The sequence below is a fragment of the Sceloporus occidentalis genome, unplaced genomic scaffold (assembly GCF_023333645.1).
Source record: "Sceloporus occidentalis isolate IW3139 unplaced genomic scaffold, rSceOcc1.0.p SCAF_160, whole genome shotgun sequence".
Taxonomy (NCBI): domain Eukaryota; kingdom Metazoa; phylum Chordata; class Lepidosauria; order Squamata; family Phrynosomatidae; genus Sceloporus; species Sceloporus occidentalis.
Genome location: NW_028317140.1, coordinates 483,079 through 506,461, shown reverse-complemented (window position 1 = coordinate 506,461; position 23,383 = coordinate 483,079). Strand labels below are relative to the sequence as shown.

Here is a 23,383-nt window from a genome sequence, read left to right as displayed (position 1 = left end):
AAATTGAGAAAACAATAGGTAAAAGTGTACATGCGCTACAACACTCTGTGGGAATCCCACGTTCCCACACTTCAACAAGATAAAAAGACAGATATTGGTGGTGCAACGACAGAAGTAAATATGAACGTAACTAACCCTCACCCCAATGGGTTATATAGAATAAATGGCATTAAAAAAAAAAAAAATAATAATAATTAATAATAATATAATAAATATAATAATAGTGCACTCTGTATGATAAAAGCAACATTTAAAAAAATAAATTATAAAAAACATTCTGATGAGTCAGACAAAGACTGACTCAAATCATCAGCGCCTGGTGTGATTAGGGATCACGCACCCAACTGTATTTGAATGGAAATATCTTGCCTAGAGCCGGTAACCTGGCTCCAGGGATAAAGAACACGGTGCTGACTTAGGGCAGGACTCCCCCTTTAAGGTGATGGACAGCAGAGTGGATCCAGCAGAGTGTATGGAGTATATGTATATAAACACATTGATCTCACATGTAAGAGATTTATGTTATAGATTCCATACGATAATGTGACCTCGTACACGCGGTATATCCAACACACACACAAACGCACACAGATACTGTTTGAGGGGCAACCATGAAAAGATGTCATTTTATTTATCCGTTATTTAAGGTGGAAGTCTCACGGGGGGGAAAAAAACATTTCAACAGGCGTCATGTACGGTGCCGGCACTGACCAAAAACCCGGTCTGATTTCAGTCCTTTATCTGCAGACCTGGATATTGTCAGATGTGATGTTTTGGGTGACGCTTCCGGCTCAAACTCTGTACTGAGTCGAAATGTTAGAAAAAAAACCCCCCAATAGTTCAGTCTTTCAACGTTTAGGGTCCTGGTGCGAGCTCATAGTCACTCGACTCCGATGATTGGGAAAACGAGTAATACGATGATGATGATGATGAGCTCTCTTCAGGATCCGGCTGAGAAGGGCATATGTCCTCATATCTTGGAGGTGGCTCCGAAGGGATAGGCTCGTTGATGTATTCTATTCTCGGCCCCCATCGCCATGGAACGGTGTGTATGTCTTCCCCGTCGCTTCCGCCGGAATCACGGTCGCCCCTTTCAAACAGGACGCTGTCGTAGGAAGGAGGGTCCCTGCTCATTGGCCAATCATCTCCTCCTGCAAAAGGTGGAGGTGGGGCTGACGGGACCGTGAAGACTTCGTCACCCACACTTACAGGAAGCGGCTGATATCTGCAGGCTTCTGGGTCCTCCTCAGAGTCGCCGTCCCGACGGTTTTTACTCAGACAGATAGCCAGGCAGTAACACAAGACGATTAGTATGATTACGATTGTCTGCAGTAAGGGAGTTTCACAGACTTTAGGGGGTTTGTCTGTGTTGGATACCGGCTTGCAGGCTGGAAACACAAGTCCTGGGATACTAATCAGTACCCCGCAAGCCAGTAACAGCATCCCGAGTATTACGAACTGCACAAACTGCCGGCTTTTCCCGCAGAGGAGGCTGCTATCTGGATCCGTCGGGTCTCCTTCTAATTCCCTCCTTCTCCTCTCTCGTTGGGCAGTAAACTCTGCCATCATTAAATATGCCAGCCCTATCCCGGCAAGTACCGGGCCCGTCGCCTTGTAGGTGATACAGCTGTCGGACTGGCATGTCGCGAACCCATAGACAGAAAGTAGAGATCCGCCGCATAAGAGCGCCCAGCCAAACACAAACAGCGTGAATGTTATTCTGCTGCTTGTGCCAGGGCTAGGAGTGCCGGAGCAAGTGCGCTCCATGACGGCTGAAACGTGTACCTGTCGGGGGTCAGTCAAAGATGTTCAGGTGCAGAGACTCGCACCTATGTGCCGGCTATTGCGTGCACACGAATGAAGGCCTTTTAATCTCTGCCTATTTTGTCTTTTTAAAGTCAATTGAAAGCTCAGTTTCGCTCCCTGTCGTGGACAGGTAACTGTTATGCTCAGTACTGCTACTGCTCACAATCTGAAACAACCAGAGTGTCTGGATGCGCTTTTACAGAACATCACAGCATTGTGATGTCACAGCACTATGACATCACAGTCAGGGCAGGCTGTACCACAGTGCAAAGGCCATGGGGGTGTTCTGTCCTGCTTCCAAATACCAATACAGCTGCCGCTTTCACAAATGACAGTGTTTTATTCCACAACCCCGCCTCCTAACACGAAGTGGTTTCTTCCAAAGAGACTTTCTGCAGTCATAAGAAGTAAGGGCTTCTTTTGACGTTGCGCATGCTTCATAGAAATACTTGTGACTTGTTAATAGATGACAATGTTGAGGATATTTGGACAGAAGAATAAACACTGTTTAACGTAATAAAAGACAATTAACCCTTTAAGCACCAGACTGGTTTTTTTTGTTACCTTTCGTGACCGAGGATGTTTTGACACTTTGGCGGAGCTCGTGTTTAGCTGTAATTCTCTTCATTTAGTGAACCCATGCAAGTTTCATATATATCATATTTTTTTTCAGGACAATTGTCATCTAATTTTAAAAAAATTGATGAAAATTGAAAAAAGACCTTTTTTTTTCAAGCATCAATGTCATATGTTACAGCCTATGCCCCGGAGTATGCGGGCTGTATCCACTAAATGACTGTGGCTGCCTTATCCATACAGGTACATGGACAGGCTGCCTGCGGGAGACGGAAGCCGCAAGGGCGCCCCCTCCCACCCCCTGTAAGTTATTCAGTCACGTGTCTTTCGATGGAAAGTGAGTTAATGCAGCCAGTTAATGCAGTTCATAGGTATCCCATCCCCGCCATTGCGATAACATATAATATATAACGTGTATCCCTTCCGTTGGGGCTTCTATGATGGAGCTCTGGAAGGTAACGTCACGCTGGCGCTCCACCATAAAAGCCCCGGCGGAAGTACCGGCAGCAGCGGAGGTTGTCGCGCAGACGTCCACCGACTGCCAGAGAGGAGCATCCCCACGCACCACTACAGGGGACCTGGATATTCCTTTTTGGCAGCCGTTGGGCGTCTGGGGACATCCTCTGCTGCTGCCGGAACTTCCACTGGGGCTTCTATGATCGTCACATGACCTTCCGGTGCTCGGCCATAGAAGCTCCAGTGAAAGTGCCGTCCACCAGCAGAGGTTTATCTACATGCATCGCAAAAACGTTCACCCACTAGACACTCCCTAGTGGGAGCACGGGGGGCAAATCTGGGGGGGCTCAGAGTGGCATACCACATACCTTCCGGCTGTATTCTCTTTAATTGTCGGAATGTTGTAAATGTTGCACACGTCATGCCTCCGACGCTCTTGTGTTATCAGGCAGAACGTTCTAGAAGGGTCTCATGGAGACTCGCTGACCACGAGGTGGGGCACCTGCTGACCCCCGTCCTCCATCTCCGGGAGAAGTTGCACCCCCAGCGGTGTATTCTCTTACCTAGGTTGAGTTGGCCACGGGTAGCAGTTCCAGGGAGCGGCAGCCCCTCTTCCACAGAACTGGGGGCCAGATCACCCTATAAGCCGATCAGGCTGCCCAGGGGACCACTTCTCGTTGGGCCAGATCGGGAGATCAGATAACTCCCTGGGAAGCAGTAGATTTGTGCAAATGGACCAAAAACAATTTGGACAATTTTTTCATTTAGTTTTCTGGCAACGAATTTCGGTTCGGACTGTTAGGGATATTAATGAGACAAAATAGGCAAAACCAATATTTCGTCACACACACAAAATAACGACGCTATCAAATATTGGAGGACCACATCCACAATATGAATTTAAGGAGATACCCTATATTTTATCTCCGATCCTAAATTCTTTCAGATCGCCGAAAATTATAATTCAAATTAGATAGATATCGCCACGATAGTCAATCAAAAATATTTATTTATTGTGAATACAATTTATAAAATCTATATATGGGTCACGCAGTGCATAATATAAAACACAAAGTTCTTAAAACATGTCAAAATTGAATCAATTCAAATACAATATATTATCGATAGTTATCAATATGAATTAGTACTATATGAGTCTAACACACAATTAATTTCCAGTCCACTCAGCAACCAAAAATTGATAATAATCAGGGCAGTAATAAAAATATCACTATCTCTCTAATATTAGTTCAATTAATATAACAAATTAAAAACTAATTTAATAATGTCTACGAGTATTAGTGAAATTCCTAATAGATGCAAATGATGTCAAACTTCATCTATAGGTAAAAATACCTTTTCATTATTGTTATTATCACGGGTTATAAGCTGCAGTCTCACAAGCCGCCATATACAATAATGCAATATAGTACTTCCCAGAAACAGGGAATTCTATACGAAGAAGACAAAATTCATCTCTATTCAGAATAATAAAACAATTATAATTACCACCACTTGTTGCTGTTGTCCAACTGGTACTTGTAGAAGTTAATCCAGGTTCATTGGCAAAAAAATTAAGTGGAAAAGAAAATAACTTTCTACCAGTTATATAGGTTAGAACTCAAAGTAACTCCAAGAGTGAAATATGGTGCCAGAATCTTAAGATTCCCATCCTCTGGGGTAACTTTGGTGAATAAGTCTGTCCGGGTCTGTCTGTTTCAGGGTGCGATTTTTTTTTAAGGTCCGTTTCTTTTTTTAATTATCCAAGACATAAGCTTAAAAACAGAGCTTATTATCATAGCCTCCACCTCTTGATTGGAATTCTCCAATCATAACGGTGGGTTTTACCCATTAAAATTAGGATTTCTACTCATATTTACACCGTTGTAATTTTTTAATTTACCTGTGAGAGACGCTCTGGTCTAAGAATTAACTTAAAACCATTAAATATGTGTTTGGAATTTATCCTTGGTTACCCTAATCGCCAGGTGTTACCTCCTAGATAGTAACTCAGGCCTTGGTAGTCTTACCATGTATCCCCCATTCCAAGTTACATTTCTAAAGATATGCAGCGTCTACTCCTTAACTTTCTCATGGAAGATAACATTAATTGTATCATACATACTGAAACATCTCTATACATGAATACTTCTTTGTTCTCTATTATAGAGGGAACAAGGACAAAAAGAAATCATCACTACATGATTAAGTAAAATAAAATGGATCTGACTCCATTTTGTTTTCATGTAAAATACAGAATATGTGGAATACATGTTTTCTATCATAAAATATCTGACATAATCCCCCCTTTAGATTATGACAAAGCAAAGTCCAGTTTGCTTTAGAATGATCTAAACAAACATCAGATAGTATATTAACAACTTCAAATCATGTTGTCCGACATGGGACATGCAGGGGTATAATGCACGGGTTGGAACACTTTTGCTCCTGAAAGAGAAGTCATTAATGAAAACTTTCTATATCGATATCCACTTTAGTAATCATTTTACGAACGATGTCTCTGAAACAAAATATAAAGGAATGTGTCCTCTGGTTAAATCAGTCATTCCAGATTGCACTTCGTCCAAAAATGAAAATGTGTGGAATAGTATCGGGTCGTGCACAAACAAAAGTTCACGTTTGAATTGTTCATGACTTTGGTGCAGATTAATGGAGTGAGAGATTAATTTGGAATGCATGTTTGTGGTTACAATGGTATCATTTACCATAACCATTAAGTCTACTAGATACTCTCTTTGTCGTTCCATTTCCCGATGAATAGCATTGATTTCTCCTTTTAAGCCTCGAATTTCGTTCTCCAAAGTTTGAACAGAAACAGAGTTTGCGGCAGACATACCGGTTGCAACGACTGCACCTATGGCTGTACATACCAAGGCAACAATTAAGGCAACAAGGAATCTTTTAGCTCGATGATTCATTGTAATGGAGCTCGATACAAACGGCTTCCTGGCTTGTTCCAAAATTTCTTGAACGCGTCTTTGTGCTCTTTCAAGATGCATCTGGTACCAGGCCTTTAATTCAGGGAGCTGCATTGACGAAACATTGTACTGTTTTTCGATGGAGATCTTCGGGTCTAAGCTGACAAACACACGTTGTGTTAGGATCCTCTTTTCTGTAAGGATAAATCCAGGAGCTTCTTGGATCATAATGCCAGAAGATGGTCCAGGCTCTGCGATCGGTTCCATCCGCATCTCGTGACACAGGAGTAATACGATCCAGACGATCGTCACATCCTTCTTGGACATCTTTCAGAACTCGAATCCTTGTCTTAATCTTCAAAAAGAAGAATAGTATGAGAATACGTACTTGTAATATTACTTGACATTAAAACATAGCTATCCAATCTACCTATCGATATTGATATAGTTGCTGGATGGTATGGAAATCAACTTTATGGATATACATTATCACATAACATAACCACATGTCAAGTTGTATACGATACCACATTGTTGACTTGGATCTTCTGACTCCACACCGATGTTCAGTCTTCTAACTCAGAATCATTATCTATAATTCTTAACTGAGATCTGGGATGACAAGAACGCAATTGGTTAATATGAACCCATTTTTCAACAAAATCACCATCTTTAGGAATCTTGATCTTATAAGCTACTGGTGAAATCTTGTCAATTATGACATATGGACCCTTCCAAGAAGGTAGAAACTTCTTTTCCTTTACTTGGTTTCGTGCAAAGTTATACAGATAAACTTGGTCGGAGATTTCATATTCTTTCTTAGTAGTCTTCAGATCATAGTAGGTTTTAGCACTGATTGCTGCTTTTCCTAGATTCTTTTGTGCAAAAGCAAATGCATATTGAAGATGTTTACGTAGATTTTCAACATACTGATGGGTTGTTGCAGCGTTGATCAAATTATGATCAGATGTGCGATATAGCAAATGTTGTGGTAAAACCATCTTCCTGCCTGTCATCAATTCAAAAGGTGACATCTTAGTGGCGGTACTAGGTGTAGCTCTAATAGCCATTAGAACTAAAGGCAATTTAACATCCCAGTCCTTGCCAGATTCTTTCACATACTTTTTGAGTATATTTACTATGGACTGGTTATAACGCTCTACCCCTCCGCTAGAAGCTGCACGGTAGGCGATATGTAACTTGCGTTTCACACCTAGGATTTTCCACATTTTTGTCATCACTTCGCTTGTGAAATGACTTCCACGATCTGACTCGATTCTCTGAGGAAGGCCAAATCTGGAAAATACATGATTGATTAGTAATGCTGCACACATAGAACTAGTGTTCTCTCTGCATGGGATACATTCTACCCATTTGGTAAACATACATGTAACAGTTAACATATACTTGTTACCTCTTGAGGATCTAGTTACAGGTCCAATGAAATCGATTTGTATGTCAGACCAAGGTAGAGACATTCCTCGTTTCTGAAGTGGTGCACGATGAGTTGGAGCATGAGGTTGGAATTGCGGACAAATCAAACATCCTCGACAATAAGTTTGCACATCTCTTAGCATATGTGGCCAATAGGCATAATCACGCAATATTTCGTAGGTGATCTTATCCCCACGATGACCAGATGTAGGTGCATCATGTGCGTGTTGCAACATTAAACCTCTAAAGGTGGTAGGAACTACCCATTGTTGTATGCCATGTTTGGATGTTCTGATCAGCAATCCATCCATCAAATTGAATTGGACTTTATATCTCATTAAGATTCGCAAGTCTTCATTATCCTTACAATCATCATCAGTGATAGGATTGGCAATAGGATCTTTTATATACTCATAAAATCGACCAATAACGGGATCGTTCTTTTGACTAGTGATCAGATCCTCATTGGGAAATTCTTGACTCCATTGTGCAACATTAAGGTCCACTTCATTTCTAGCTTGCTGTCTAGTTATGGCTTCAATTTGAATTGATCCAATAAGATCATCAATGTTAAAAAGTTCTCCATTGATGGCTGCCTGTTTTGCTAATGAATCAGCCAAATCATTACCTTCTTTATCGATACTTTGTATCTTAGAATGACCTTTGGTTTTCTTCCAATAAATGGTCAAATCATGTTTGATTACCAATTCATCAATCTTACAAAACAGCTTACCATGCTTCACAGGTTTGTTGTTACTTCTCAGCATTTGGTTACGTTTCCAACTAGGCAGATATTCGACGAAGCTATTGCGCACGTAGTTAGAATCGGTTATGATAACAAATTCTTTAACACCATATTCAATTGCCATTTGAATGGCCTTATATACGGCACAAAGTTCAGCTATCTGACTGCTTTTAGGACCAATGCTGTATCCTACAGATATATTTGGATAATCACCTGTCCAGGTGATTCCAATACCTGCTACCAATTTCCGTTCATTATCAATGGTGATATGATATGAACAACCATCTATGTATACACATGATAGTAGTCGACAATATTCCTCGTCATACGCTTTATAAGGAGAAAGTAATTGTTCCTCTAGGAAATCATCTCCGGTAGAGTTATCATCCAGAGGTAGAGCAGCACAATCATGTAGATCTGCTAGTCCCTGGGCAACTACGTTCTTCTTATTTTGATTATAACGGACTTCTAACGGCCATCCCTGTAAGAATAAAGTCCATGCAGTAATTCTACTGTTAGAAAGATTACCGTCTCGTATCCTGTCGCTCTGCAAATATTGTAGAGGTTGGTGAGCAGTTTCTACAATGATCTTCTCGCCGTGGATATAGCTCCGAAAATTCTGTAATGCCCATACCGTAGACAATAAAGCTTTCTCACAGTTGTTGAATTTCACTTCAACCGGTGACAAGGTTTTGCTTGCATATGCGATGACCTTGTTCAGATTATCCTGTTTTTGATACAAAACCGCACTTATGCTTAAATTAGTAAATCCTGTTTCCAGATAGAAAGGCTTACCTCCCTCCGGATATGCCAAACAGGGTGCCTGAGTGAGTTTTCTCCTCAGCTCATCCATGGCTTTGTCCTGGGCTTCCCCCCAGTTCCATCTTACGTCTTTCTTAAGCAGCTGTAAAAGAGGTTTTGTTAGTTCTGCATAGTTATCAATAAACTTACGGGAATAATTAATCATTCCTAGAAATGATCTTAATTCTTTGACATTGGTAGGAGTTTTGGCATTCAGAACGGCTTCAACTTTCTTCTTCTGTGGACTTAACCCTTCAGAAGTTACCTCGTGTCCAAGGAAGTTGACTTTGGTACGACACCATTGGGCTTTCTGTAATGAGAGTTTAACTCCTGCCTCTCTTAATTGAGTAAGAACATATCGGATCTCCAGAATATATTTATCAAAAGAAGTACTTTTGAGTAAAATATCATCCACATAGGCCAAGGTTCCCCTTTCAAATGCATCAGGCATAACTTTATGCATGAATACAGCAAATTCATGACCAGAATTTATGTAACCAAAAGGCATCCGGGTCCAAGTATACTGCTGTTTTCCAAATGTAAAGGCCAACTTGTATTGGTCCTCCTTGTGTACCGGAATAGTCCAGTATCCCTGGGCACAATCTACGGCCGTAAATATTTTGGATCCTTGCATTTGTACCAAGTATTGGTCTATGTAGGGTACAGGCCATCCAGACATATACACACGTTTATTTAGCTGTCTTAAATCAGCACACAAACGCCATTGACCATTAGGCTTCAGAATTCCTAGGATGGGGTTATTATACGAACTGTGCACAGAACAGATAATGCCACGGTCCTTTAAATTCCGAATGATATCCTGTAGCGCATCATAGGACGCTAAAGGTAATCTATATTGCTTGATACATACGGGTGGTAGATCGGGATCAGTCTGGATCCTAGCGACATGAAGGTTAGTAAAACCACAATCATAAGAATCTTTGGCAAAGATCTCTTGGAACTCCATTAGAATTTCCCTTAGCTGTTGACGTTCACTGTCATTAGAGCAAGCATCAGCCATGGATATCTGTTCTTCCACCCTTTCCTGAAATCCAGGAAAAACTTTAGGTTGACCTATTTCAAAGGATTCCTCAAGTTTAGAGGTTAGGTCCTCTCCAGGTGGATTAATTTTCTTTTGGTCATGATATTCTTGTTCATCAATTAGGTGGTCAAAGATGATGGAGGATTCTTCAATCCTGCACGAACCTTCACCTATATTGAAAGGATAAACAGATTGGATAGTAAATAAACCTTCTGGAATAGAATTAAACGTTTGTTCCACTATTTGTTCTTCTGTCAAGTATTCTTCAGGAATGAGACCTATTACATGATTTTGAAATCCAAAAGTATAATATTCTGAATCCAATGCCAAACCTACAACAGTACCTTTGGATAAGGTAATATTATGAGGTGCAATGTTGTTTATAACAACATAAATAGGGTTTCCATGAATATTTACCATTGGTGTAGGTGTTACCATGATACCTAGCTGTTGCATCCGGTTGGATAAGCAGATAAATGCATTGAGATTTCTCAATCTCTGGCCTTTCTTAATCTGTATGGGTAGAAGAAAGTTACTACTCCCTTGTGGAATGGTTACATCTTCAGGTACTTGAACACTGACTGCATATGGCAATAACTGTGCCGATTTCAGTGCTTCATCTTCATCCTGAAATTCACAAGGATCGCCTTTTAACCTGGTCCAAAGATTAGAATTAATCAGATCCAGATGGATAGCAAAGCGATGTATGACATCATTTCCTACATAAATCTGGTAACGAGGTTCGTCCAACACCAGAAACAAATGTTTGGCTGTCTTATTTCCGATAGAAATGGATAACAAACATTTTGCAATAATATTATGGCTATCCGATTCGCCGTCCAGATTATGGATCCACCTGTCTTGGGGAGAAAGATACCGGATCATTTTAGGATTAGCGATCTGTTTTAACAGACTTTTGCTGATATAGCTGTTTTCGATCTCCAAGTTCCACTTGGCATTCTTACTTCTCCCTAAATCATTCACTTGAACAGGAAAAAATAAATTGTTATTAACCCTTTCAATTTTATCAAGGAATTGAACATGACCTGCTGATTCCACAGATTCCACATAATCCCTGTGAAGAGAAATGGTTAAAATATCGCCTTCCAGAGATACATTTCGGATCCTTTCCGGTTGAACTTTTATGGAATGATCATCTGCAGGGGAAATAAAATCGTTAACCTGCAAAACAGTAACATCAGATGACTGACTATTCCTAAAATGAATTTCAATTGAGTCCGGCCTTTCCTCAATCACATGGCAATTACGCCTGGATTGCTGATGAGACTTATCATATGGAATGGGTACTTTGGTTTGTGACCATACAATCCCATTCACACAATCTATGATTACATTAAGTCTTCTGAGTAGATCTATACCCAAAATCAATCGGTCATAGGGGAGATTTACCACTATTACCGGGTGTCTCAAGGTCTTATTACCTATGGTAAACTTTAACCAGGTAGAACCTACGACATGAAGGGAATTACCTCCAACACTCAGCAGAGTATTTGGAAAATCTCTTAGCTTTGGCTTTTCCGCTGCTAAATCCATTACCTTCTGAAAGTACACATTTGACAATATAGTTGCCTGTGACCCAGTGTCAATTAACCCCATGAAGGGATGTGGTAATGAATCCTGTACATTTACAGAGACATAATATCTTCCTTCATATTCTTCTAGTTCACATAAGAACTTAGAATGTGTCAGCATATCACTTGTCTTCCATACGTTACCTGTCACGGCAGTAGTTCCAACCTGTACTGATGTGTGCACATCCTTACCCACTAGTTCTTCTTTCTCAGGAATGTCTTGAGCATTCAAGCTGTTACTAGCGGTCGGCATCTCATCGGTTAACTCCTTCAGAGTCGGCTCCTGGGAACTAGGTGCTTTTAAAGACAAGTTAGCTTGCGGACTCATTTGGTCTGGCTGCAATATAGAAGATAAAGTTACAGACACGTCCCCCCTAGCCAAAAGTGGAGGGACCACATAGGTTTTACCATCATTATTAACACAATCATTTGATAGATGATGAGGATCTGGAAGTAAAACAGGGTTAGGAATTATATCATCTGATAACCATCCCTGCATTGCCACATCGGCTTTAACTTCGTTATGATCTATTGCGGGGGAGCTGGCATTGTGGCAGGACCTGCCCCTAAAAAAGGATTGGTGGTCACTGTAGCCATAGTTTGACTAAATTTAGTCATTTGCTCCGTTAACAATTTGATTTGGTCACTCATTTGATTGACATGATGACGTAAATTGTTTTTCCCATTCCTGTACTGCCTATTAGGTTTGGAGTTATTTGGCTGAGGCTGTTGGGAGTTATCAGACTCAGACTGACTGGATCTGTCCCTATTAGTCCTGTAAAATTTCCTCCTTGCCTGAGGGTTTTTCTTCCACTGGGAATTACCCTTCCTCCACTGTGGATTCTTTTTGGCAGTAGGACTTTGTCCTTTGTTATCCTGGGATTCCACATTAGGACTTTTAGGCCTGACAACAGGTGAGGCTGTAGCCGATTCCTGTTTCTGAGGTTTTGGGGATTTAACCACCTCAGCATAGCTTCTCTTTTTCTGAGATTCTAATCCCAGATGGGCTTGGGTTTCTGCCACCTCTTGTCCATGAAATTTCTGACTCTTTTTATCAGGCAAATCATCATTGGCATGCAGTACTGTATACAGCGTCATGCATTCATTAACAAGCCAGTCTAATGAGCAATCGCTATCATAATCTCTAGCAAGATTTGTCCGAATTGGAGAAGGCATTGCATAGAAGAAAAGATCACGGAATTCTCGAGAATCATATCTGGGTTTACGTTCTGTAAGAGAATAAGCGTTCTTGAGAACAGTTAAAAACTCTCTAGGACTTTGGTGAGGCCTACATTTGAGATTATACACAGCCTTCTTAGCAGCGGAGACAGTTTTATACTGTCCAAACTCAATCTTAATCTCATATTTCATTTTAGACCAAGATAGGGTTCGCATACTTTGTAAACCTTCAAAGTAATGTCTGTGATGACTTGAAAAAGTCCACGACACATAGTGTTTCTTGTTGGAATCATCATCCATCCCCAAAAACTGCATTGCCCTTTCAAATGATTCTAAATGATCAGCAATATTAGCTGTGCCTTTTCTAGAAAATTCAGCAACAGTCTCCTTAAGGAATTTAATTACCTTAGGGGCATCATAGACAGGTACGGGTAATTTCTTAGTACCCTTTACTGCTCCTTTAAAGTTACGGGAGCGCCCGTCTGATCTGTGTGTTCTGGCCGTATTGGCACCTTGTAACATCACAGAGGGTTCACCTGAAACATGACCTTCTGAATAAACGGAACATTCACTATCACTTTTATCACTCTCCTGATTCTCATCAGAGTCAGAGGAATCACGTGTATCAGAACATTTAATCTTCTGATTCCGCTGTGATTGGACAGAAACCACCTGGTTAACCTGTTCTTGTAGAGTTTGTAATTGCTTACTTAAACTCAGAACAGTAGACTCTGTTACGGTGGTGTGGGTTTTAACCCCTTCATCACCTTCACCATACAAAGATAGCTTAGGCATTTGCACACTATCCTGTTTAGACAATTGGACTTGGAGTTCTCGTATCTCCCTATGACAATTATCCAGATCATAGCGACAATCCGTTTCCCTGCTCTTAGCATCAAAGTACTGGCCATGAAGTGCCAAATGCTTATCAGTCAAATCATCAAACTTTAGTCTCAACTGTTTGTACTCCGCCTGGGTATCATTTAACTGATCCAGGGCTGCTTTGGGAACTTGCAATTCTTTTTGGAGATTAGACACTTCTTTTTCTCTAGTTTCACGATCTCGCAACAACTGAGAAGCCAATACAAGAAAATAGGGCCAGGATGAAAAGATTAACCCTTCTCTCTCCTTCAAATCAGATGTTTGAACAATAGCATTCAATTTTCCGACAAAGGGTGATCCTTCAGACCATTCATTTATTAGGGTCATTTGTACTTCACCCTTAAGGGATTGGAGCCACTCTCCATAATTCTCTTTGATTTTCATATTTTTATAATCTCTCATAATATCCTGTTTAATGTTATTAACATGTACCAGCAGTTGTGCTTTAGACAGCAAAACATCTTCACCAGAAGTAGCACTCGATTTGCTGGACACAAACATGTTTTATGCACTGATCAGTATGCAATACACAGTACCAAAAATATACTATGTGAAAAAACAGAAAACTACCGTATATCAAGAATTGGAACTATTATTTTACGTGAAATATCTCAGCAGTGCCTCCAATTATGTTAGGGATATTAATGAGACAAAATAGGCAAAACCAATATTTCGTCACACACACAAAATAACGACGCTATCAAATATTGTAGTACCACATCCACAATATGAATTTAAGGAGATACCCTATATTTTATCTCCGATCCTAAATTCTTTCAGATCGCCGAAAATTATAATTCAAATTAGATAGATATCGCCACGATAGTCAATCAAAAATATTTATTTATTGTGAATACAATTTATAAAATCTATATATGGGTCACGCAGTGCATAATATAAAACACAAAGTTCTTAAAACATGTCAAAATTGAATCAATTCAAATACAATATATTATCGATAGTTATCAATATGAATTAGTACTATATGAGTCTAACACACAATTAATTTCCAGTCCACTCAGCAACCAAAAATGTATAATAATCAGGGCAGTAATAAAAATATCACTATCTCTCTAATATTAGTTCAATTAATATAACAAATTAAAAACTAATTTAATAATGTCTACGAGTATTAGTGAAATTCCTAATAGATGCAAATGATGTCAAACTTCATCTATAGGTAAAAATACCTTTTCATTATTGTTATTATCACGGGTTATAAGCTGCAGTCTCACAAGCCGCCATATACAATAATGCAATATAGTACTTCCCAGAAACAGGGAATTCTATACGAAGAAGACAAAATTCATCTCTATTCAGAATAATAAAACAATTATAATTACCACCACTTGTTGCTGTTGTCCAACTGGTACTTGTAGAAGTTAATCCAGGTTCATTGGCAAAAAATTAAGTGGAAAAGAAAATAACTTTCTACCAGTTATATAGGTTAGAACTCAAAGTAACTCCAAGAGTGAAATATGGTGCCAGAATCTTAAGATTCCCATCCTCTGGGGTAACTTTGGTGAATAAGTCCGTCCGGGTCTGTCTGTTTCAGGGTGCGATTTTTTTTTTTAAGGTCCGTTTCTTTTTTTAATTATCCAAGACATAAGCTTAAAAACAGAGCTTATTATCATAGCCTCCACCTCTTGATTGGAATTCTCCAATCATAATGGTGGGTTTTACCCATTAAAATTAGGATTTCTACTCATATTTACACCGTTGTAATTTTTTAATTTACCTGTGAGAGACGCTCTGGTCTAAGAATTAACTTAAAACCATTAAATATGTGTTTGGAATTTATCCTTGGTTACCCTAATCGCCAGGTGTTACCTCCTAGATAGTAACTCAGGCCTTGGTAGTCTTACCATGTATCCCCCATTCCAAGTTACATTTCTAAAGATATGCAGCGTCTACTCCTTAACTTTCTCATGGAAGATAACATTAATTGTATCATACATACTGAAACATCTCTATACATGAATACTTCTTTGTTCTCTATTATAGAGAGAACAAGGACAAAAACAAATAATCACTATATGATCAAATAAAATAAAATGGCTCTGACTTCATTTTGTTTTCATGTAAAATACATATATATATGGAATACATTTTTTCCATCATAAAATATCTGACAGGGGTAAAGATGGCACAGGCAAGCTTTTTGGGGTAAAGGTGGCACAGGCAAGCTGTTTGGGGAGGAAAGGCAGCACTCACAAGCAGTTTGAGGGCAAAGCTGGCATTGTGGGACGTGCTGCTTGGTGAAGTTGACTGGTCTGGGGCACTATGTGGTTTCTAGTAATGCCGCTGCTTCGAGTCCCGCGCCAGTTCTAAAGTCAGATAGAGCAGTGGCATGAAGTGAGAGTGGAGTGAAACTATATTCACTGAAATGTGTTTAATGCTGGTAAATCCCGTAGATTCCTTTTTTTTTTCTCATGTTTTCTTTAAATGTTTTGTTTCTACAAAAGGAGGTCTTTAAAAAAAAAAAACATCCATTACTGACGATCGTGCCCTAAAAATACACGTTTGTGTGGGCGGCTCGCTCTATAACAGCCGCAGCGAGCGAGATCTATACGAAACCGCGGCTTGGCCAGCTTCTCAGCGTTTCCACGTTGATGTTTTCTCTGCGTGATCCCATTGTACGGCGCTGCGGAATATGGCGGTGCTATATCACTCAATTATTGCAGAATAGCTAATGATTCCTCTTTGCTGGTGAATCTCCTTAACATATTGCTTGAAAATGTCACAGTTTTGTTGTGTTTTGGCACCAAATGCTTCTGCTTTCTACTTTACTGAGAGGGTGGGAGATAAGTGGAACGGCTTCCCAGCAGAGTTGGTGCAGGAAATCAAATTTCATTACATTCTTTAAGGCAAAAAATATATACCCCCCCAGCGCTGTATGCAGTTATACATTTTGTATCTCATTTTGCCCCAATAATCTCCCTTTATCTGCAGACCTGGAGCCGCCGTTGCTGTCAGTCATGTGATATTTTGGGTGCCTTTTCCGGCTCAAACCCCACACTGAGCTGACGCTTTATGGCGATGCTAATGAAGTCCGTTCCTCCATAGACTTTCATTAGTTAGAGAGTCTAGCTGGGTGATTAAGACTGAGCCATTCTCTTGTTCCCCACAGGCAGTATGATAAAGAGTCGGGGGGGGTTAGTAGATCGGGGATCAGATAACAGAGCGATAATCATAGAAACGGCTGATATGCAGCTGCCTTAAAACATTATATTATGGGGTAAAAAACTATAACTGGGGTAAAAAAACAAAACAGAGCGAGATTTCTGAAAATGTGTTTTTTTATCTGATACGGGGAATAAAGCTATGATGATTCTGATGGATATTGAAATACTCGGTTTAACCCCAAACCTCTGAGAGGAGTCCCCGGGTCGGATATTTCCACCCCGTGTATTTCTGGATAGACCGCGTTTAATTATCCGCCACCAGTTAAGGATATAAAAAGATTTGGGTTCTATAAATGTTTTGGCCTCCTGCAATTTAGGATAAAAGAGGAAACTTTGTATATTCTTAGATTAAAAAAAAACACATTTCTGCGTCTGCTTACGGTGCAAATCTTACTGTAATATAAATCTAATAATAAATAATATTTATTTTCATCATTGTTTGCGTTTAACTGCCCCAGACGCTGCCCCTCCCCCTCGGGGGGGAACCTTTATGGGCTCCTAAAATTCTAAAGCATTTTACTGATCGAGGTCGCAGGAGTTTAATTAGATTCACTTGCAGCTGCCCTCAGATTCCTGTCATCGATTGGCTGTTTAAATTCACTCACTGTATTAGCCTCTACCACTTCCCCTGGGAGTCTGTTCCACACATCTACCATAAAGCTTATACCTCTTATGCTTTACTCTTCAGGAATACAATGTAACAAGCTTTCTTGTGAATGTTTTCCTCTCCCTTCAGCCTTGATGGAGTGCCGTTTCTGATGCACGACCGCACTTTGAAGAGAACGACCGATGTACAAGACGTCTACCCCGACTTGGCCGAGGTCAACGCTGCCACGTTATCCTGGGACAAGCTTTCGCAGCTCAATGCCGGCAGCTGGTTCCTGAAGGTACTGGGTTTTTGCGTCTGTCTTGTTGCCATCCGGCGGCTTTTATCGTCGCTGTAATATTCGGATCTGTCATCATAAGAATGACTGTATAGATCAAAAACTGGCGCTAGAAAATGTTACTGATCGAATGACACGGATGGCCTCTGGAATCAGCCGTTGGTGGCCCTGCAGAGTTTTTCCCCGAGCGCCTCTGCTTTCAGACTGGCGTGTCATTGGCCGAGGAGGGTCCAGCCTCCCACCAACCACTGAGTTGAGAGAGGGATTCCTTGAGCAAGATGCACAGATCAAATGTCCCATGATCCCTCAGTGCGGACTGTATCGGAATTCTCCCGTCACCCCGAGCAGGAAGTTGGAAGCCGCTTCCTGTTCTCTCCGTCCCCTCAGCCTGAGCAGGAAGTTGGAAGCCCCTTCCTGTTCTCTCCCTCCCGTCAGCCCGAGCAGGAAGTTGTAAGCCGCTTCCTGTTCTCTTCCTCCCGTCAGCCCGAGCAGGAAGTTGTAAGCCGCTTTCTGTTCTCTCCATCCCGTCAGCCCAAGCAGGAAGTTGGAAGCCCCTTCCTGTTCTCTCCCTCCCGTCAGCCCAAGCAGGAAGTTGTAAGCTGCTTCCTTTTCTCTCCGTCCCGTCAGCCCGAGAAGGAAGTTGGAAGCCGCTTCCTGTTCTCTCCCCATGTTGTTTTAGCGGACGGCGCAGAAGCCTCTAGCGCTAGAGATTGTTTCCAGCCGCGCAGGTCCCTCCGTAACGCTATTATCACAGATATCACAGGGTGCGGGGCGATTTACATCCTGTGATGGGGCAGCAAGATGGCGGCTCCTGCATACAGGAAAATGAGGAGCATTCCGCCACTTGCTTTTGGGGAACCCAGGCGTCAGACAGATGTGTTAAATTGTTAGCCATGCGCGAGGAACCTCATGGGGACGATATAAATGACCTCTCCTGTTCCTCCCTACTTTCCAGAACAAGCCTTTTTCCAACGTGGCGTCTCTGACACCGGAAGATCGGAAAAGAGCGTTAAACCAGTCGATTTACAAACTGAGCGATTTTCTGGAACTGGCTCATTGGAATAATAAGAGTGTTGTGTTCGACCTCTACCGGCCCCCAGACGGCCATCCCTACAGCGATTCCTGGACTGGCCAGATCGTGAAGGTCATCCTCAACGAGACGTCCATTGATCCTCGGCTGGTACAAGAGTTTTTTTTTGCTATTATCTGCACTCATTTTAACCCCTTAATCACTGGTCTCGTCTTAGATTCAGGAGCCGTATGTCTATCCCACGCATGTTTAATACCCTCACTGTATAACCCTCTACCACCTCAGCTGGGAAGCTGTTCCCCGTATCTACAACACTTTCAGTTTCTCCTCCGTCAGGGATGTCATTGGGATTAAATAATAAGGAAATAACGTAATCAAAAAAAAAGGGAGCATCGGGGAAACCCTGCGTTCCGACTGATTATCTGTGTATTTCAGGTCTGTTGGTTAACCAATGATGTGACGTTAGATGTCCAATCCATGTCACCCGAGTTTCAGAAGACCCTGGGGGGCAAGGCACCCGTCAAAAGGCTCGTAGCCAATCGCGTTGTGAAACTCAACCTTCCATACAACGAAATGTCCTCTGACGATATCAGGTAAAAAAAAAAAAAACACGTTTGGTGGGGGGCTTTTTGCTAAGATTTGGTTAAATTGGAGGAAAATTTATGAATTTTTATTAATTTTTACAACTTAAAATGTAGTAGAATTATCCGAGCGAGTCGATGAAATGAGTAGGAAGGTCTGATGTCATTTGTAACGTCTCAAGGATGATGGATCACTAAGACGTTGACCAGGGGAGGGCTGGCAGCCTAAGGCCTGGGGGGCAAGTCAAGTGAAGTGGCTCCGCCCCCTCGCACTCACCTTTCACCCCTCACGCTGCTCCCATCACTATGCGGCCATCAGACTGCTGGAAAACTGATCTAAACGGCCGCTGGGTGCTGATGCCGCCGGCCGGAGCTACTTTAATCCTTTTTTTTATTTATTTAATATGCCGGATCGGCTTGCCATATTAAAAATAAATAAATAAAGTATTAAAGTAGCGCCGGCCGGCAGCATCAGCACCCAGCGGCCGTTTAGATTCGATTTCCAACAATCTGATGGCCGCATAGTGATGGGAGCAGCGTGAGGGGTGAAAGGTCAGTGCGAGGGGGCGGAGCTTTCACCCCTCACGCTGCTCCCATCACTTGGCGGCCATCGCATACGGCCGCTGGGTGCTGATGCCGCCGGCCGGATCTGCTTTAATACTATTTTTTTTTTCCATTTAATAGCCGATCCGGCTTGCCATATTCAATTTTAAAAAAAAGTATTAAAGTAGCGCCGGCCGGCGGCATCAGCACCCAGCGGCTGTTTAGATTAGATTTCGGGCGGCCTGCCCCCCTGCCCCCCGGCCCAGCCCGCCCCTGACGTTGACTCAACTTCTTAGTTTTGGGACAGCCCATCTAAAAAATATTTGAATTTGCAGCTTCTTTAAAACGAATCTCCCAGCATTTTTTTTACTCCTACTAGAATCAAATTAAAAATATGTTTTCCAAAATATTGCTTTTTTCCGTTAAACTAATTGTAGTTTTTGCCCCATAATATGTTTTCAGGCAGCTGACCCCAGATCTACTTGACAAAGACCCTGACTCCTTATCATACTGCCTGTGGGAAACAATAGAATGCCTCGGTCTCATTACATTTCTGGGGATTCTGACATTTAGTTTTTTTTGGAAAGTGCAGACGTGAAAAGCTCCAGAATTGCTCCCCTGTTGTGTTGTAGAGACAGCCCTGGCACAGACAAGATTTTTTTCCCCTTGATTCTGTCCCTTTAAATCTGTTTGGCCAATCAGGGCCTTTCCAGGGTTCCCTTTAATAGTTTGCACAGAATTAACGCTCCATATTGTGACGCAGGACGTACGCCGCTGCCAATATATCCACCAATCTGTACGTGGTCAGCGAGTCGTGGCTGTTCTCTCTGGCGTGGTGCTCTGGAGCTTACTCCGTGACCACGAATGATGTGCTGGCCCTGAAACGGATGGATCGGCCGTTATTTCTCATGGTGAGTAACAACAAGTGAGCTGTCACAGTATGGATCGCTAACTGAGATAAGTTTTACTTTACTGAGAGGGTGGTAGATACGTGGAACAGCCTCCCAGCAGAAGTGATGGAGGCTAATACCGTGAGGGGATTTTTTAACATGCATGGGGCCGGCGCCTGACAGTAATTTCCACGTTTCTATGATGTGTTTGCCGTATTTTTCAGACTCCGGCGGAATACCGCTTAATGTGGATTCTCACAGATTCCGTTTCCGCGCTGCTGATCGCGCTGATCTTTCTTCTGCATTGGTGAGTCCGACGAGCGCCATCTAGAGGAGGCCCCGGGAATGGCTGCGTTTTGGTGGAATATGGACCGGCAGCATTTATTATCCTGACTACAAGTCCCATGTTTAGGGTGATAAATGCTATTTACCTACACTGCCTCTGGAATTGGGGTCCAGGGCCACTAACGGGAATCTTGGGGCCCTATATAAATCCTGCCTCCCATTCTATGCTCCTCCCACCACCCCATATTCCATTCGCTGCCCGGCCCCATTCTCCTCCCACTATCCTGCCCTATTGTTGATAGGAGCAACAAGGACTTAATGCCCAATAAGGGGCCACCTGGGCCCTAAAGCCTGCCAGGACCCAGACACCAGTAGCGGGCCACAATGACCAATGAGGGAGGTTGGCCCCCCCGGCTAGCCAGGGCCCATATAGGGGTAGTCATTGTACCCCTGTGATGGCAGCTCCCTGTGTATATATATATACTTATATATACTGATATCCTCGCCGTTATGTATGCAGCGTCTATACCCCCTTATCTGCTTCTACTTCCAGCACCATGGACAGGGGTGAGCCACGGAGGGCGCCCACTCATGGTCAGGAGAGAAAAAGTAGCCACAACCCTCCCGTAATACGCTCCTGCTCGTAGCCGGAAGAGATAGAACGACAGAATAAGAAGATGCCCGGCATTATTCCGTTTGCAACACCCGACTCCTTTTTTCCTCCTTAATAATCAGCATAAAGCGTGAGGCTGTTGGGGAGAGCGTTTTCGGCACCAAAATGGAATTTGCTGACACGTCGGAAATATTATCCCATAATCTCATTAGCATTCCTTCCATTAACCATTTCACGCATTACCCAGTGAAAATTACCCAAAACCCGCCAAAATAACGGCGAATGTCTCAGATTCTCCAAAGGGGTCGATTAAACGCTGCCGTGACATTATATTTCTCGCTTTCCAGTTGGCGGAGGGATACGTTGTCGAAACAAAAGTATAACTCAAAGCTTTGGCACTAAAGGGGTTAATATCATCCGTACCCTGCACCATTCGCCCTCTGGTAACGTGGCATTCCGTTGCTGGACTCTGTTGTTGCCATAGTTTGGAATTCTCGCAAAATTTACCCAAACTCTTGGGTTTTCGAAAATAACAGGACTGGGTTTTGGGGTAAAAGGGCAGATTCCTGTGCTTTCTACACATTTTAAATGACCAAAGAGACCCAAAACTTTTGTATAAGGGGTGTGTGGCTGGAGGCGTGAATTCATTTCATTTATTTTTATTACACATTTTATGCTACTCGCTAACGAGGATTTCTAAGTTTGGTGTATTTATGTATTTATTTATTCATTTTGGTCTGGCCAATTCATAAATGACATTTTATCACCTTATGTCAGGTGGCGAGAGAGAGGACTATCATGTTGCCCCGAAAACAACGGCCTGCTTGAAGGTAGATTTTTATATTTCTAAGTAAAATTGTAACTTGTTTCCTTTTCAACACCAATTTAGGGCAATCTCCCTCGCTGCTTATTATCGCCCCCTGCTGGAATGATTAGAGAATGCAAATGGCATGGACCGACTCGCACAACATTGTTTTATAAAATACATTTAAATATTCTATATATGACAGACAGGACTACATTCTTTATCATTATTGTCAGGAAAAGTATAAAATCAATGTTTTTTATGCAGACTTTAAACTTACTTGTAAGGAAAATATTAAAAATCCAAATTCCAAACACAAAAATAATAATACATTTCAGGATCACAATTTAGTAAAAATGTATTTTGTTTTGTGTTAAACAAATATATATTTTAGAACCAAAGCTATTTTTGTTTCTTTAAATTTTCTGCCTTTTAATAAACATTTTTGTTTGGCTTTAAGTGGTTTTATTGAATGATGCTTACCTGTCACCTGTAACCTATGACATCACTTTCAATGGTTCCCCTTTGCAGACATCCAGATGTCTAGACATTCTAGACGTCTGATGTCACCACAACGTCATGATGTCATGTTCTTGTTTTGCAGAGCTTGACATGTCGCTGTCAGAAGAAGGATATGGCAGAAGTCAACCCACATCTCCAGCGGTGCAATGCGACACGAAAAGCCTCGGTTGTGCCGAGACTAAATGAGGCTTCCGACTGGCGAGGTCATAATGGATCTCATATCGGTGTCGTTGGATCACAGATCACTTGAGGTCATTTTACACCATTTGGAACCATGGACACATTGAGAAGACTTCATGGAAGGGTGGGACAGTTGGGTGCGGTGGTTCTAGAGTTGTACTTGTTCTCATCTGTTGGGTTCTCCTACATCTACACTCCTCCTACTACTACACTTTTTGCTGCTATCATAGTTGTAAAGTGATGTTCACGCTGGGGTGGGATTTATTTTCTCCCCGTGAAGCTCATCCGGCCTGACATATTTTATATGCATTAGTAAGGAACCGTTAAGCAGTCATTAAATGTCACGTCCATTCGCAGCTTCCCGATGGCATAGTAATACTGACGTTCTGCACAATGCGACAAAGCCCTTTCTA

The 23,383-nt window shown here is 41.8% G+C and overlaps 2 protein-coding genes across 2 annotated transcripts; one reads left to right on the top strand and one right to left on the bottom strand.

The window, feature by feature from the left end:
* Window positions 1–855: 855 nt before the first annotated feature.
* On the bottom strand, window positions 856–1,767 carry LOC149279812 (transmembrane protein 171-like). The gene has a single exon (XM_089500806.1). The coding sequence runs from the start codon at window positions 1,765–1,767 to the stop codon at window positions 856–858; it is 912 nt and encodes a 303-aa protein (XP_089356932.1).
* LOC149279811 (glycerophosphodiester phosphodiesterase 6-like) lies at window positions 1,766–23,040 on the top strand. The gene is made up of 10 exons (XM_089500805.1): window positions 1,766–1,794; window positions 2,626–2,685; window positions 17,374–17,524; window positions 18,477–18,701; window positions 18,987–19,144; window positions 20,439–20,586; window positions 20,790–20,872; window positions 21,404–21,417; window positions 22,241–22,293; window positions 22,873–23,040. The coding sequence occupies exons 1-10, from the start codon at window positions 1,766–1,768 to the stop codon at window positions 23,038–23,040; spliced, it is 1,089 nt and encodes a 362-aa protein (XP_089356931.1).
* Window positions 23,041–23,383: the final 343 nt, after the last annotated feature.